The sequence below is a fragment of the Apostichopus japonicus genome, chromosome 19, assembly GCF_037975245.1.
Source record: "Apostichopus japonicus isolate 1M-3 chromosome 19, ASM3797524v1, whole genome shotgun sequence".
In the NCBI taxonomy this organism is placed as follows: Eukaryota; Metazoa; Echinodermata; class Holothuroidea; order Aspidochirotida; family Stichopodidae; genus Apostichopus; species Apostichopus japonicus.
The window spans coordinates 27,422,835-27,439,299 of record NC_092579.1 but is presented as its reverse complement, the minus strand read 5'-3'; the positions used below and the strand labels follow the sequence as shown (position 1 = coordinate 27,439,299).

Here is a 16,465-nt window from a genome sequence, read left to right as displayed (position 1 = left end):
AAAAGCTACAAATCATGGAGAAGTATTACCTAACCACTTAACATTTCTTCTAACAAGGGAATGACTTACGGTTGTTTAATATCTTTGGGGTATGCTACCCTGGGCTTAATTTCAATCAGCACATCCACACCCCAAATAGCAGATCATAGCAAGTTTATATGTGCAGTATCAGATGGAGTGGTGGTATCATGTGGCAACAAGACATAACTATTTCTTCAACTTTTGTCTTTAACTAATTTATGTCACTCCATCATGCCCTATCATTGTTACAAGATTTCTTTTTAATTACAAACATATCCACTTACAAACATGCTACATACTTACATACTAATATATATAACAAATGTACACTAATTCAAGGCTCTAACATGATACCAGCACCCTTCCACCCCACCCCACCCCTAAATCAACCTTCCCAACCTAACTCACACCTTCCCTCCTGTCACTCAGTATATTAGCTAAACTGTTTAATATAATAATAAATACTACTTCCAAGGCTCTAACATGGTACCATCTCCCTTCTATTAACCCCAAGCCCCCCAAAACACCTCCCCCAATACCACATTTTCCCTCCTGTCACTCGCAATATTAGCTAACCTGTATAATATAACATGGAATACTCCTTAAAATGGTACCAGCCTCCGCCTCCTCCAACCCCTCCCCTCACCATGCCACCCTCCTTTTCACCCCAATCTAACCTTCCATCCTGCCATGTACAAAAACCTGGACAAACTCTACAATAGCAAAACAAAGCACAATAATAAAGATTAAGATATGTTTGTAAGTTTCTGTGAGAAAAGAGTGGTGATTTACGTGTGATAATGCCAAATATGCTAGGTATCTGTTCCTCCAATAGTTTTCGGAGTTGCTCCTTTCTGTCGGCACTGAGGTCCTCTCGCGGTGACACCAGTTCCTCGGAGGTTGTCAACAACATTTGGAGTCCCATGCTGGTGGTACCCTGCTGCTGGATCAGCTGTAACCAAAGAGCCAGTGTCCATTAGAGATACACAACATACAGAAACGGATTCGTTTGTTCTACAGTTTTATATCCAAACAGTTTTATCTCGGCATAAATATTCACATCAAATGTCTCTGTAACATTTTAGTCACTGTTTCTGAACACTAGAGGGTTGTGTTTGAGATTTGCATTTGGTGTAAAGTATTAATATTTTATTATTATAATTATAATTATAATTATAATTATTATTATTATTATTATTATATTGCTGATGCTAACAAATCACCGGCTTTTGCAACACTGAGGTGGAAATCCTGATCAGGGATTCAAAATCACCATCTATGGTGTGAAAAGACCACTTGCCTCATAGGTTATATAATTAATTACGTCATTAGTGCTAAAACAAGCAGATCAGGGATAACAGTGTCAACAAAGGCATTTTAGCTTCATTCCTTATTATTCACTCTGTATTTTTTGGTGCTTACAAATCAACACCTTTCCTAAATAAAGGGTTGTGCTGGAACCCTGATCAGGGATTAAATATCCACAATGGTACCTTTGCTTCATTTCTTATTATTCAATCTATATTGTTGGTGCTAACAAATCACAATTTTTCCTAAAGCTTTGATGAAAACCCTGACCAGGGATATAAAAGATGAAATAAATCAAGTAAACAGAGAGCACAAACCTGAATAATGTTGTTAAAGAAGTCCGGATAGAAGTGAGGCCAATCTAACTTCCCGATACAAACTAGGACTTTGATTAATTTATTCCTTATCGATAGTTGCATCGACTTGTGATTCGTAAGTAAAAACTTGGTCAAGACATTTCGGATCTCGAGTTTTTCCGCCGGACGGAGTCCAACCCACTGTCTGTTGATGAGGTTCTGGGAGAGAGTGTGGAAACAAAATTAAATATTAAATAAATAATAAATGTTATCAACAAAAGTGTACCGATGTCCTAGCAAACCAATGAAAGTGTTATTGATATATATAGGGTGGTACTTAAAGTGGTGAAGTCCAAAAACCTTGCAGATATGTTACCAGTACAAAATCCATTATTGTTTTACCTAGTAACTCATTATCCACATATACAAAAAAAAGTATACAAAGACAATGATGTTACAAACATTACCAGCAAATGCTCTAAAAATGTGTATACAACAATGCAAGTGATGATTTCAACAAACCTATGACTAAGTTTGCTATGCAACAAAATTAAAAGATGATCAGTGTTGATCCAAAATCATGGTCACACATGCTTAACCTTCAAAGAAATTTGTATTGCCACCCTGAAATTATCTTTCCTCATTGAGACATTGAACTGTCTGAATTAACACACTTCTCGATGTCCGAAAATAAGTTGGTGATCAGAACCACAAGGAAAGAATGTTTCTAAATTTTTAGCAAGCTTTAACATGGTACAATTTAGGGCCAGTACTGGTGGCATTAACAGGAATTTTCTACTGAAAATGGGTTCCAGTCCTTTCGGTCATAGTTTTTGTCTCTGTATCACCCCAAGCCTTGCCATGAGATGAATTTTAGTTTCTGTGATAGAGTGCTTGAAATGTTGGCCCGTCCTGCTAGAAAATTTGAATCTAACACTGACTTACGTCTATACGTGACGTCAGTGCGGCATATTGGTCAGAATCGATCAGTTCTCACTCTACGCTCACAGGAATGTGTACAGAACTCGCGTACGGCTGTGATTCAAAAAATTGCTCAGATAACAAATATCTGAACCACATATTATATAGAAAACCAAGTTAGGGAATTCTGGAACGTTTTAACTCTTTCAAAGATTGCTTACTTGCAACTTTACCAAGAAATTTCCAGGTTAATCGCTATTTTAATTTTAAAAATTTGAACTCTCCTTGATAAAGTGTAGCTTGCTAATGATAGCGGCGCTGCAGCCCCAGAAACAAAGTGCCGCGATGACGTCACAATGCTCATTATTCTCCACTGTTATATACTAGATTAAGTTGGCTGGAGGTTAAAAAATTCACTTCTCCTGAATCATAGGACGGAAAATTCCCTAAATTAGGACTTTGGTGATGAAAAAATTATGGAGTTTTTTTCATATACCCAATAGGCTGCCACTAAAAAATTTGTTTAAAGGCCATTCAGCACATGTCCAAAGTCCAGTTCTGTTAAAAGGCACCAAGGCAACTCAAAGCACCACATAGGGAACCAAGTTGTGTGTACAATGTAAAACCGCACACCACATATGTACACTTGGGCAACACTAAAATAGCTATAGCATGGTGGGCTCATAAATGACGCACTTAAGGATTGGATTGACGATGTCTGTCAACCTAAAATCAAAATCACTCGACTGCATGCATTTTTCATATGTGTAGTTCCTCACAAATGTAATGATCTCAAAATATTTATTGTTCTATGCCTACGCAACGTACAATTGAGAAGAATTTGAACACAAAATGTCTGCTGTGTCAAGTTCTTTCATACCCCTAAATTGACACATTCGTCGATAAGCTAACTGTAGAGTAGGCCTAAGTATACATCCATTGACTTTGGATGCTGTTTGCTATGCTCTGAACCTCTTAGCTCAGACAGGTCAGGTCCCAGAGAGTAGTTGTATCATATTGAAGTAATTTTGGTAATTTTTTGGGAGTAAGATTTCCAAATGTCCAAAATACGTGTAAAACTGGGGGGAGGGTGGTAAAAGCTTAATAGAAACCACAATTTGGTCAGCAAATAGTTGAAGTGGATTCAAACTCATGAATATGTAATTATGCTTGACTGCAAAAAGTTTAGGTGGCCTGCTGTATCGTTGCTAGTTATAATTGAAGGTGCGTCAATTACGGGGGTGCGTCAATTACGAAGCCTTTACTATACTATATCTTTGCTAAATATTGACAGAAGGAGCTTATGGACAAAAACCCTTTGTCTAAAGTCTGCTGTCTTTTCATAAATTACATTTAACTTTCAGCCTGGGTTTGCAACTCTTATTATTACAGATGAAAGCTTCCTAGCCAATTTTGCATCGAAGAACTATGTCCATGCAGTGGTCGTTACTGTCATAAACGAGTGCTTGCTACTTTTACACATTAACCCTCAGCAAGCACTGGGTGTTAAAGTGTGTAGCACTAGTAATAACTTGAGTACTGTACATTAGGTGCGGTGTGTGTTATGGGGGAGGAAGCACAAAATATGCTGCTATGGAATTAATAAGAAAGAAAAAAGAAGCATAGCCTACATACCCTTTCTGTAGCTAAACCAGACCACAGTTAGAAAGGATCATATACCACAGATGTTGAAAGGCAAAACTAATGTATACAACAATATACTGTGCTCAGTACAACAGAGCATATATATTCCATCCAATTTAAACTTCACTGCTACTCAAATTTCCGAATTTTGTTTCCTTCTAATGATCTTTTGGTCTTGGCTTTACCGTCAAAGTCAGCAAATACAGTGATCAACAACTAATGTTTCACACTTTAAAGTGTTTTCTCTGATTAAAATGGTTTTGAATGGTTATAAATATAGTTGATACAAGATGGCAACTGTTCAGATATTTCTTTGTGAATTGCTACTCGGCTTTTGGTGTTTTACGTCAGAGAGAATCTGTATGGCCTTACCTCGAAGACACTGAGTGTATACATCAGCACATACTCATTCCTGGTATGACCCAAGAAATAGAAGCACTGGTGCCACGCTCCTTGTTGGGAGCTGAAGTTATTCAGCAGTTCCTCTGAAGAGAGTAAACAAATAACAAAAATGAATCCCTGCATCAAGAAATGAGAATGAAGCCTGGCAAATCAAAACATTACTCAAACATGACGTAATCAGAAAGAAATCCACTGCACAGTATTAGGAGAAGACCGTCACATTTGTTATAAACTTCCATTTCAACCTTCAGTTGCTACTTTAACAGCAGATTCAGCAAACGTACCACGTCTTGACAGACCCATGGTGGCTATTGATTATACTAAACACACCCAAGAAGTTTCATTCAAAATTATTTGAGAAATTAACTTGTCCATTCGATATCTGACAAATCTGTCTGTCAGGCGGTGTACTACATCCGCCTAATTCCCACGCAAGTCCAAACAAACAATCATTCACACACGAAATTGTGTTTTATTTGAAATTCAAAGTTGAAGAAAACCCAAAACATTTGAAAATTTTAAATGAGCTGTATTGATTATAGGGAAGGAAAGATGAACTCCTGCAAAATGAGGATAGTAAATTGTAAAGAGATTTTGTAACATTTTGACGGGGAGGTGGTGAAGGAGGTAAGAAACTGATTTGAATGTTCAACATCGGCACAACAAGTCCATAAATTTCTAAACCATCGAGCTGAAAGCTTAACTCCGAACTTGATATCAGTATAAGTGTTATTTCATTCTTTGTTCCTGTGTAACAGGAACAACAGGAGGCCAATGTAAGTTTGAATAAATAATACTAGATTACTGGAAGGATACAAATTGGGGGCATCCAAGCCAGACCTTCTTTGTTCTTTCAAAACATCTTGTCCTGATTCAGATTCGTAGAACTTTCTTTCAGTCACATTTGCAATAAACAACATAATGATACAAAGAACAGGATCGTTTTAAAGAGAAAGAGATTGAGGAGTGCCCACAAGAAGCTTGGAGTAGCTTATAAACATGAATACCCCCCTCCCTTCGAGACAAAGTTCACTTACCAATATCTTTTTTCCTTTGATTACTAGTTGAAATTGCAAAAAACTCATTCATGAGCACTTCCAGAGCCCTCAGAGAAGCCTCCTCTGATGACGATGCCTAAATGATAAAAAAAAAATTAAGAAGAAAATTATGAAATGTCCAGAGTTATTACTGCAAAAAAAAAAAATGAATTGTTCCTGGGATGACCAGTGACATTTAATAGAAATAAGCCATAGCCTACATGTATGTGCTTAACCATCTCTGTTGAGGCATTATTTACATTGGGTTCTTTTGGAGTAAATTCTAATTTGCAAGCACTGACTGGTGCACATTGCAGATTATTTAGGTCTCGCTATGAGCTCTAATGGAATATGCAGGATTATACTGCTGGTGCTATCTAAAATGGGACAAACTAAAACGAATGACAGTGAATGACCGAATGACAATTGACTTTGCACAGGGTTAATTATCATTTGCGAATGACAGCGAAAGACAGCGAATGACAGCGAATGACAACGAATGACAACAAAGGACAGTGTTGAGTGGAGATAGAATGATTAACGGAGTGGAGTAAATGCGGTTATTGGTTTTCTGCGCAAAAATGATTTGAGGAAAATCGCATGTTACGTGGTTGCAGGGTTTTGGTGTAATTTACGGATAGAAACCACAGGGAAAGTTTTTGTGTGAGAATGCGCTTGAGTGCTGTGCTTTTGACATTTACCTCTGTAGATTTATATAGAAAGATAACTGAAGCCGTTTCAAGATTATAGTATTGTTAGTTTCTAACAATTAATATCGGAAAAATGATGTTAAATTTACTTGTTAAAATCAGACTTACAATTTCGCTTACTATAAGGTGCGTTTGTATCTTGTCCGTACTTTACTAGATCTGTAAGCCACGCACTTCACGTCCACTCGGTTTGCGTGGCTTTAATATACACACGAAGTCTGAACTGTGATATCCGGTTGAAGCAAATGTCTGTGCTGTCATTCACTGTCATTCGTTTTAGTCAACGCAATTTTTTAGTGTGTACAACATATTGTCATTCGTTATGTGTAACGCAATTGTCATTCGTTTTAATAACACCCTCTAAAATGTTACTTTGTTGCCATGGTGGATTAAACATTTTAATTTCTGCGGTGGATTTTCCATATAAATACGGTGTCTCAATACTATTTTTGTCCCCTCCTTTAATTCTCACACAGGGAAACTTTTCAGTCATTTCTTGGACCATAAAAGGAGTCCAAAGGATTCTGGTGACATGTCTACGCATCATGTAATCCACAGTCTCAGAAAATTTGCAGCAAATCATTAAAAATTCGTAGAAAAACGCAAATTTTTCTATGATTTTCAACAGGAGTTAAAACATAAATAGTACTGTAATAGCCAGTGTTTTTCTTTGATCTCTTAAACCATAAAAAGGTCAGATAATTCGTTGACCACTCTCTAATGGTATAATACCTCAATCATACATACTGTATAGAGAAAAGCCCAAAGTCTAAAATTGTGCAAATTTGTTGTCTTTTTCCTACATCAACAGTAGTCTAGTAGTAGTAGACTGCTGTTAAAAGTTGCAGTTATGAAAGAATTTTCTAGAACTGATTCTGAAATCTATCTTTGTTCTCTCTGCCGTCAATCAACAATCAGCTGTTTAACCCCCACAAAGAGTGGGTAGGCCTAACCAATGCTTTCGTGTAGTTGTCAGTGACTTATGAAAGCTGAAGGGTTGATGTGTTAGGGCACTTTTCACAGCTTTGTGACATTTTTCCACATTTTGAAGCTGACATCTAGCTCAAACTCAATATGGTGGCACTATAATTTTGCTGAATTAAATTTAAGATAGGTGGGTGTGTCTGAAATGTGACATTTCCACACTTTATACTTTCCAACTTCAAGTGTAATGCAATGCTAACAAGATCTAAGCAAGACTAGGCCTTAACAATTAACGTTTAAAAGCACTATGGCCATGTGGAAGCCCTGTACTGCTGCGTTTTATTACAAACTGCCGTCCATGATGTAGACTAGCCTAAAAATGTCTTTACTTTGTGTTACAATGCAAAACCAATGCAGAAACTACACTCATGACAATTTACGATATTCGTTAGGGAAATGAAACCCCGCCTACCATTCTTGTCGATTAACACAGAACGGCTTCGTCGAGGAGAAGAAAACGTTGAGATGACAAATTCTTCAGTAAGGGTTTTCATATACTGGATTCGTGGTAAATAAGATAGCTTCTTGCTAAGCCTTTCTTACTCTTAGTCTTACTTAGATTAAAATCCCCTCTACCTGGATTCAGCATATATAACGTTAGCCTTATGTAGCAGAACCAGTCTAAACCTGCTATATTATATTTCCGTACGTATTCTCATCGCATACGGACGTGCGCATGTGATCCACACAGAACTGCATGATATGTGATCCCGATCTTGCCGGCGGTTGAACTTTGGAAAGGTCATAACGCAGGCGTGTGTTTCTCTAAGAAGTGTGAAAGCGTCTTTCCGATTTGTAATATTGGTGAGCAATTCTGACAGTACCATCCACCCCCGCACATATATAGTCTTACCCCACTATTACAAACGAGAAAGGAAGGGAGGGGTAACATTTCATGTACGACGAAGTACGAGTCTTGAAAGAGTCAGAGCAAGAACAGAGTGAATGGGAGATATATATTTTAAGGACATAAACGTTACGGGAAAACAGCCTTAGCCTGGAGTAGTGGAAAAGAATTGTGAGTGATGCTATACGAACCTCCCACCACCAAGGGCGGCGGAAGCACTTTTAATCTGGGGGGGCACCGACATCAAAGGGCACTTTGCAGAAATTCGATTGGACTGATGCAGCCTTATATTTAGTACCCTTTATAACTCTTATTGTATTATCTTATTTGCGTATACACATCACTCCATCAACGCCCCCCCCCCCCCCCTCAAGGAAAATATGCATACTAGCACTGCAATATCCAATGTGCAAATTGGGAAACAAGGAACAAGTTTTCTTTTGAGACAAAATGAGGTGAAATCTTGCTAGTTGCTAATGTAGGAATCTTCCGAATTAGAGTTTATTTCTTGTTAATATGTTAACAAATTTTTCCATTCGAAATAGCTTTGAGTTTGACCCACAGCAATTCATTAGAAGTCAGGGGCGTAGCCAGGATTTGCAAAGTTGTATGCACGACTATCTGAGCGGAGCGCCACCATCGGTTTGGCGCGAAGCGTACAAGAAAAATTTTGGTTTTACAAACCCCTCAGATGGCCGGAAACGGCCCTTCCCGAGTGTTCATTCTGGTTCCCTGGCCTCTTGCTAACTTGAGACACCTCAATTTTTATGTAAAAAAAGGGCACATTTTTAACCTGAGGAAAAGTGGGGGGGGCACGTGCCCCCTGTGCCCCCCGGTTCCGCCGCCCTTGCCCACCACTTGTAACTCCGACGGGCTATGACTGGGGTTGGGGCAGGGGTACGAAGCTTCGAAAAAGTGGGGGGGGGCACAACATCAGAGTGGCACTTTCTCATTCCACAACCACAACTCGTTATGCTTTAAACCGATACACACCGGCCATATCACTTAAATATATATGATTTTTTATTTATTGGGATTGTTTATGGTTAACCGTGCCACAAAAAGATATGGGATGCCATTTTAAAAATAGCATGTACAGACTAAACATAAATAATTAAAAAATAAAATATTAAAACATTAAAATTAAAAAGGCTTAAGATATCCAAAAAAAAGTTCTTCATCAAAGGGGCACATTTTATTTGCCAGTAGGGCACATTTACTATTTTGGAAAAAAGTGGGGGCACGTGCCTCCAGTTCCCCAGGCTCCTACCCCCTGGGTTAGGGTGTGGCATGAAGGATGAAACAGTATTTCGTCCAATAATGTACCAAACCTGAATATCTAATAGGTTGTTTCCATGATAATTTGTTGGGGTTGATAATGAAGGGCTAAGATCAATATGGACTCAGTGGAGCGGTCATTGTAAAGTTAAAAACAGGTTTACTAAACTATATTATATGTGTTACTTTCGTTCTAACCGACTACCTTAGTTCTTAGAATGGCTTATCTTTTGGGACCGTGGTTGGTAGACACGTGAGCGGCGTGCACATGGTTCCAAAAGTGGGGGCTGGGACATATTATAAATTCTGGGGTCTTTGAGAAAAAAGGAAACAAGAGTTAAGACGTCATATTTATTACACTAATAAAATAGTTTTATAATTAGGTCTGAACGCAAGGTTGTAATAATTTATTTATTCTTTAAATTTTGAGAGAGGGTTGACGAAAAGTTATTTTAAGATAGTGATCCCAAAATAACTGCGTCAATCATATATGGCAAGTATAGGTTAGGCTCATACTGTAAAATAACAGTGTACATTAACGTAATAAGGGTGTTATTTTGTTGTATTTATATCCGCAAAGATATGATGGTTTAACCCTTAAACCGATGACACGTACACAGAGGCCCGACTGGAAAAAGGCCATTGAAAACAAACAACGCAACTGCGCTGTCGTGAGTTTTCGATAGTCGCCAAGATTTGTAATCGCTGAAATTGTTAACACAGCTTCATCTACCGTAAATTCGTTATGAAAATTCAAGGACATTCTTTATCTTGCATTCCAACTGGTCCCCCTCCCCCCTGAGCTGAGTCCCTCCTGATCCCGGCCATCCCCTCTATAAAGCTACAGTACTTTAAAACTTATATGGGTGCATGCATATTCGGACAAGCTATAGTTTTGTTACTTTAAACAACATTTCATATTCAAACTATTTTTATTGAGGACCCAATTATCACCTTCATCGCCTTGGTGATCCTCCAATTGATGATGTTGGGGCCTAGTATAGGGGTAAACAGGGAGGAAGTATCCCATCCTCTTTGAGAAATTTGATTTGATTGCAATTTTTTAAGTACTTTATCTTTAAGAATTTTCCATCATCACAACATCATCAATTTCGTTTCTTTGGAATTCTTGGGCAAACCTCAAAATTTTGGGGCGACATAACAACGGGTCGCAATCCCGAATTTGCATACAAAGGCTCTTAAAGAATGCAGGAGTAACCAACTTAACCGCCGAGACAAAGTTGAATGAGCCCGATGGAAGTGATGGACAACTCCTGGATATCACGACAAAGAATTTAGACATAGCTCCACCATTTCTGTTTGATGCGATTGTGTGGTGGCGCATTATTCTTTCAACTCTTCGAAGTAAAATGATTATAACGGTCCATTATTTGTTTCTTTGTCAACTAATATCATATCTTCCTAATGGCAAATGAATATAAGCAATAACGATTTCACGATTGAGAATGGCTCACGGTTTTCTTCAATGTAAGAATAAAGTAGAACATGAGTATAGAATAAAAGTCGAACAAACAATGATACATTCCCATAGCCTGTCCGGGGTTACATGTGTAGGCTACTAACAAAACACTTTTTATTTAAAACAAAAGCCGAATATCTCTCAAAATACACTCTCTGACGCTTTCAGTGTTGTATAGCGAACGAAACTGTGGATGTGAATCCTGGTAAAAATGTATGCAAGGTATTATTTAGTTTCTGAACGGCAACCCCTCCCTGCCTCTCTTTGGCAAACAGATGGTTATAAAGATATACATCCCCTATACTCAACTGAGCTATATACATACCTTATTTAGCATCTGGACCTTTACTTTGGAGAGTCGGCTTCAACGACCATAGGATAAATCCTCTATTTTTGTTTTTATTATAAAATCCTTGATTTCCCTCTGGCCGTTCCATAAAGGTTCATGCCCCTATAGCTAAATCAGTCGTTAGGGGGAGGGGGGGGGGGTGGGTGTAGACTCCACATTTGAAATCCACGAAAGCATCCATAATAGCTCATCGATTGAAGCAATTTTAGACCACCGTCTTACCATTGAAGAACAGTCGTGGGAAGATCTCGTTCTCATTTAGTGATCAAATCGGATTATTAAGCGGAAAAACCAACCAAGATATACATGGGGTTGGTGGAGAGGACATGTTGAGACAATGGATAGTGACCTATCACCAATGCCAGAATAATATCATCTGGTGGTTTTATAGCTTTGCATGGCATAAACTCAAAAATAAATTGATATGTGCCTCGACTTGTATTTGTCACAGAAGCTCCTTGACCTTAGGGTCACCTAGACACCTCATCTGCATATTAGAACTGGCAGTCGCACGAGAGGCAGAGATTCCAAAGTATATATCACATATCTGTCAAGTGATACGGTTGTGTGCTCCCCAGCTCCCCCCCCCCCCCCCATGTGTGTGAAGTTTAGGTCACACTTGTTCTCAAAACGTTTCAGATTTCCGAGATTCACAGGAAATATTCTTTGCCAACTGCAACAGGTAAGGGACATCCTGAACTTATTACACTTAATAGTAAAGCATATATAGCAAACTTTGAGGAATAATGAGCAATATGAATCCCTTATCTTTTAGAAAAATTGCTCAAATGGTTCGATACCGGAGCCGAACTTATGATTCTGGTTATCTTGACTATAAAAGGAACTTCAAATACCAACCAAGCAGGAGGCCGAACATCGTAACAACCCATTCTGTCAAGTTGCAATACCGCCACCAAAACTTGAAAAAGTTTCAAACGCCTTGATCACTTCTTGTTCGTTGATCTGATTGGATTAACTTCCAAAGAGATATGGGCAAAGGTGGAAGAAAATTGCAATAACTTGAGGCTGAGTACTGTAAAGAACTAGACTGAAATGACTAATGAACTCGGCGTGCCTTCGGACGAAGACGGAGGAGTCCTTACTCTTTCAGCTGCGGTATATCATGGTGCTATAAACAGATAGCTCCATGGGTATATATAGGCCTATGTGTAATGACGGTATGGTGTATGCCATTGTGTTAACTTTTAGTATTTAGTGAACAATTACCACAATATCGTGGGATAAGACATTTACCGATAGATAAAAAAATGGAAGAAAATTCTATCATAATGATCATACTATATAAATCATTAAGAACATACACATTAATCATAAATTTGAAATCTTACTCTTTCCCTTCAGGTTTCAGAGATATGACATAATTTCATATAGATCTATTACATATTATTCCAAAATAATGGGTAAACAATTTTCCTGACCAAAGAAAATCCGCACACTGCAAACAGCAAATTTAGCCTTACCATGGTCTACGTGACCGAAAATACGGTACGCTCCGGGCTATATGTGGCAGTTTCATATTTGCTTGCAATACCGGTTACCAAAGAAAATGTTTGTGTGTGCGTGCGTGTGTGTGTGGGGGGGGGGGGGATAGGAGGTGTAGTTGTATCATTTAAACCCATATCTAGAAACTGGTCGATAACAGGTAACAGTATGAAAGTATTTTACCTAATGTACACAATACAACAATTCACATTGTATTCGCGTCGAAAGTAAGTGAGCCCGTCGCCCCTTTTACCATGTGGGGTATTATCATTATCATAGAAAGTAATAGAACAATATTCCACTTATTCCTTTCCTCAGTAAAAGAAAACGTGAGAAGCCGATTAACTAACAATAATCCTATGTGTTCATCGTTATGTTAATTTTTGTTTTCGTGTTTTGCAGCCTTTTCTTTGGACCGGTTTTATTTTTCTACCGATCTTGTTATGTTTGTTACTTCCTCAAGCTTTTATGCCTCCTGACCAGACCAATCGGTCACCGCCTTAACAGTGATAATCTCACGAGAATCACCTTCTTACTTTTCCTTCTCTTTCACATTGACTGTAATGAATAAATTACAGGAAACGCATGCCGTCCGTGATGCCAGTCATCAGTCATATAACAAAGGCTAATGACAAAGAATAAAAAACTATATTTTGGACTTGGGTGGAGAGCGTTCGCTATATGACTCATCACATAATAGCTATAGCAATTTGATGACTCCCTTACTGTTGTACTAAACCTACAAACGTACATAGAAATTCAAGTCTCAGCTCACGCAGGGCACGCTGTGATCTTAGCTGTCAAATTTCATAACTGTATCTTGTCTTAATGTACATGTAGGGATATAGAAGTAAATTGTTCTAATCGTTTCGTTCAATATGGACCAAATGATATTAATTAAATCCTGACAGCCAAAGCCACCTCAGAGACAACCCGCAAAGTTGTGAATGGTGAGTAGAGAGTGTGGCTTTGGTATTCACAGATAACACAACGAACAAGATTAGTACATCGACTGTAGTTGTGTTTGCACAAGGAGAGACGCGCTTCAAAATCACATTAACAGAACTAAGGGGTAACATATGATACTTGTACTTGTTCTCAATTTCAAGCGCACTTATTCTGTACTAAAAGAATATGCAAGACTAAAAGGCGAAATTGCATAAGTCAGTACACAAAATCATTTAATAGGTGACTGTACCTACGATGAATACGCCATTAGAACCCTTAGAATTGGACATATACTCAACAGAAGTTAGGCGAAAAGTAGTGATGCTCAAAATCTTTCTCTATATATTTTTTTCATTTAATGCAGCATAACATTAAAAGTTTAATTTCAACGAATGATGACTACAATGAATGCATTCCCTAAAAGAAAGGATGAAAGTTCATCATAAGTATTTAGTTCTCCAGAATTAAACTTGTTGGCTACGGTTGTTGCTTCGTCTACAGTTGAACATGTAATAGATTGGCTACTGGCTACAATTCCATTGTTATAGCAATTGCATGGCCAGATTCAGCAACTTAGACTCCATCCCATTTTCATTGAATGAACTCAAGTAAATATCTGTAAGTCATCTATTTGCTAAGCTTGACTTCTGTAGTTCTAGAGATTAACCGTATTGCTGTTCTGGTTCACGCCGTTCTCTGTGTAGTTTTCAAAGTTTCTCCCAGCAAGTGTGTTTACGTTACGCATGTACAACTGCACTACATGCACACCGTAACGAGAGTGAACTATTACGTTCTAAAGGAGTACAAACGAGACATGTATTTCTGAGAGACACATAGCGATTTCTTACTGGACTCACTTACATATATTCAAAATGACATGATCATTGGATGGATTATTAGTTTAAACGGACAACTTTTCCATTGTATGTTACAAAAAAGAGGTATTGTATTGCTTCGTTCATTTTAATAGTTTGATTTTGTTCTGATAATAATGCATGTTATTGTTACCTATTTGCTACACTTGCACAGATTGGCGCTCTGAGTCTGAAAACTCTTGACTGTCTGCAGCTTGTCATTGGTATTGCAGTGGTCAATTTGTATTAGAACTTATAAGTTGAAGGCCAGGGTCAGGCATAGTCGAGGCCCATGTCTACCAGTAATGTTGAATGCTTGACTTTTCCTTATACTTAGTGCATAAACGCAAGTTGTGTAATGTTGATTTGGAAACTCTAATATTGTTTCTTCGTCTTAAGACAATGTCTGGTGCAGGAACAGCACACTAATGTTGAATTACAGAAAGGAATGCAGGCTAGGCCCCTAGGCTACTATTACTAACTTAGGCCTCACCAAGGCCCAAAGTAACTTATAGGCTTCTCATAGACAGTACCAAGCTAGACCACAGTAATTACATTTTTTTTACGTTAATTTTTCGTTAAATGAAGTACCGATCTCTTTCTCCATCTAAGTCACAGCAATTGGGGAAGAAATATGCATATTCTTAGACATAGGACCATAAAAAAGAAATGGAAAATTCTTAATTTGAAAAGGATAAAGCCCAATTTAATATAGCCTAGGCCAACTAAGTTAGACCATTTGTATTAAAGGGGATCAAAGTCCTTTTCGTGACCTGCTGTGGTGAAAGGAAATATTTCAAGATAATTGTGACGATTGCTTGCCATTAATTTTGTGCATACTTTGGATACAATAATTTACAACACTGATTACCTACACTGTCAGGACTGACATTTACTCTATAAAATCCTTCTATGAATGGTAAGACAAAAATATTTAGTTCATACACTTGACAATAAGAAAATTGACTGAATTTCCAACCAATTGCTGACATATTTTCAAATCTCAATGATTTTCTATAATTTTTTGGGGTGGTGCTACGTTTCTGTTCATCAAATTGGTACCAACTCTGTGGCCTAGTTCAACATGGCTATTAGTTTTGAAGTTTGAACTAACAAGTTATAGCTCAAGTCAAAGCCTATCTGCCTAGGCTATAGCATTTTGGCCTCTGGCTATCGCATTTTTTGGACGTTTGAAAACTCTAGGCCAAATTGGTTATATACAGTTATCCCTACCCCCCCCCCCCCCAAACAAAACTGCATTCCATTCAATGAATGCCAAGCTTAATTGAAAACATCTTATCTGGTCCTAAATTGAAGTGAATATTAGCCAAATCTTTAGCAGAACCAACTAGTTAGTATCTATTCCTAAATTACAGGTTGGCAAAGCTTAGAGCTAGATCTGTTATTAGTAGTAGCCTGTTGTTAATGTTTAACCATAGTGGTTTAGGACCTTAACACTATTGGTAGATGAGCTCATAAGCCATGGTGACCAATTCTTAATAATAGGCCTATGTGTGATAGCTTTACTTTGTGTATTATTTGCCTCCTAACTTTGAAAACTGTGCCATGCTTGTGGTGTGTTGTCCTTTACTACGCTCCACCATGGTCCCCACCTATACTTCTTTTCCCTCTTATCTCAAGCAGACAGTCCACCCTGGGACTTGTACTACCAATCAGAATGGTCGGTAAAGCTGGGGTATAATTCAGTGTCAAATAATCGTCACTAATTATCAAACATTCAGTAATCCTTGCACTTCTATGTACTTGCATTTCTACCTTCAAGGCTTTTTTCCCTACAGTAGTTTGGACATGTAATTAGCTAGATGAAACCCAAACTCAATATATGGGAATAATTTTGAGGTCCCGATTCTGTTGGGATTAAA

General features: G+C 38.0%; 2 protein-coding genes across 7 annotated transcripts in view; one reads left to right on the top strand and one right to left on the bottom strand.

The window, feature by feature from the left end:
• Window positions 1–8,037, bottom strand: part of LOC139960495 (exportin-6-like) — a 29,410-nt gene extending 21,373 nt beyond the window's left edge. Inside the window, exons 1-5 of the mRNA XM_071958892.1 lie at window positions 7,736–8,037; window positions 5,630–5,726; window positions 4,563–4,675; window positions 1,647–1,844; window positions 814–973 (exon numbers count right to left, since the gene is read on the bottom strand). Of these exons, the coding sequence (XP_071814993.1) occupies window positions 814–973; window positions 1,647–1,844; window positions 4,563–4,675; window positions 5,630–5,726; window positions 7,736–7,738 (571 nt within the window). The 5' untranslated portion in view covers window positions 7,739–8,037. The remainder of the gene's footprint in view (window positions 1–813; window positions 974–1,646; window positions 1,845–4,562; window positions 4,676–5,629; window positions 5,727–7,735) is intronic.
• A 6,440-nt stretch (window positions 8,038–14,477) lies between these two features.
• The window catches only part of LOC139959431 (protein sidekick-1-like), a 170,445-nt gene continuing 168,457 nt past the window's right edge, over window positions 14,478–16,465 (top strand). For 4 of the 6 annotated variants that reach the window (XM_071957043.1, XM_071957041.1, XM_071957042.1 and 1 more), the window contains exon 1: window positions 14,478–14,669. The gene's annotated coding sequence lies outside the window, so the exon portion shown is untranslated. Of the gene's footprint in view, window positions 14,670–14,779; window positions 14,885–16,465 lie in introns of those variants that run through there. The other 2 variants (XM_071957039.1, XM_071957040.1) reach the window with 2 other exon arrangements.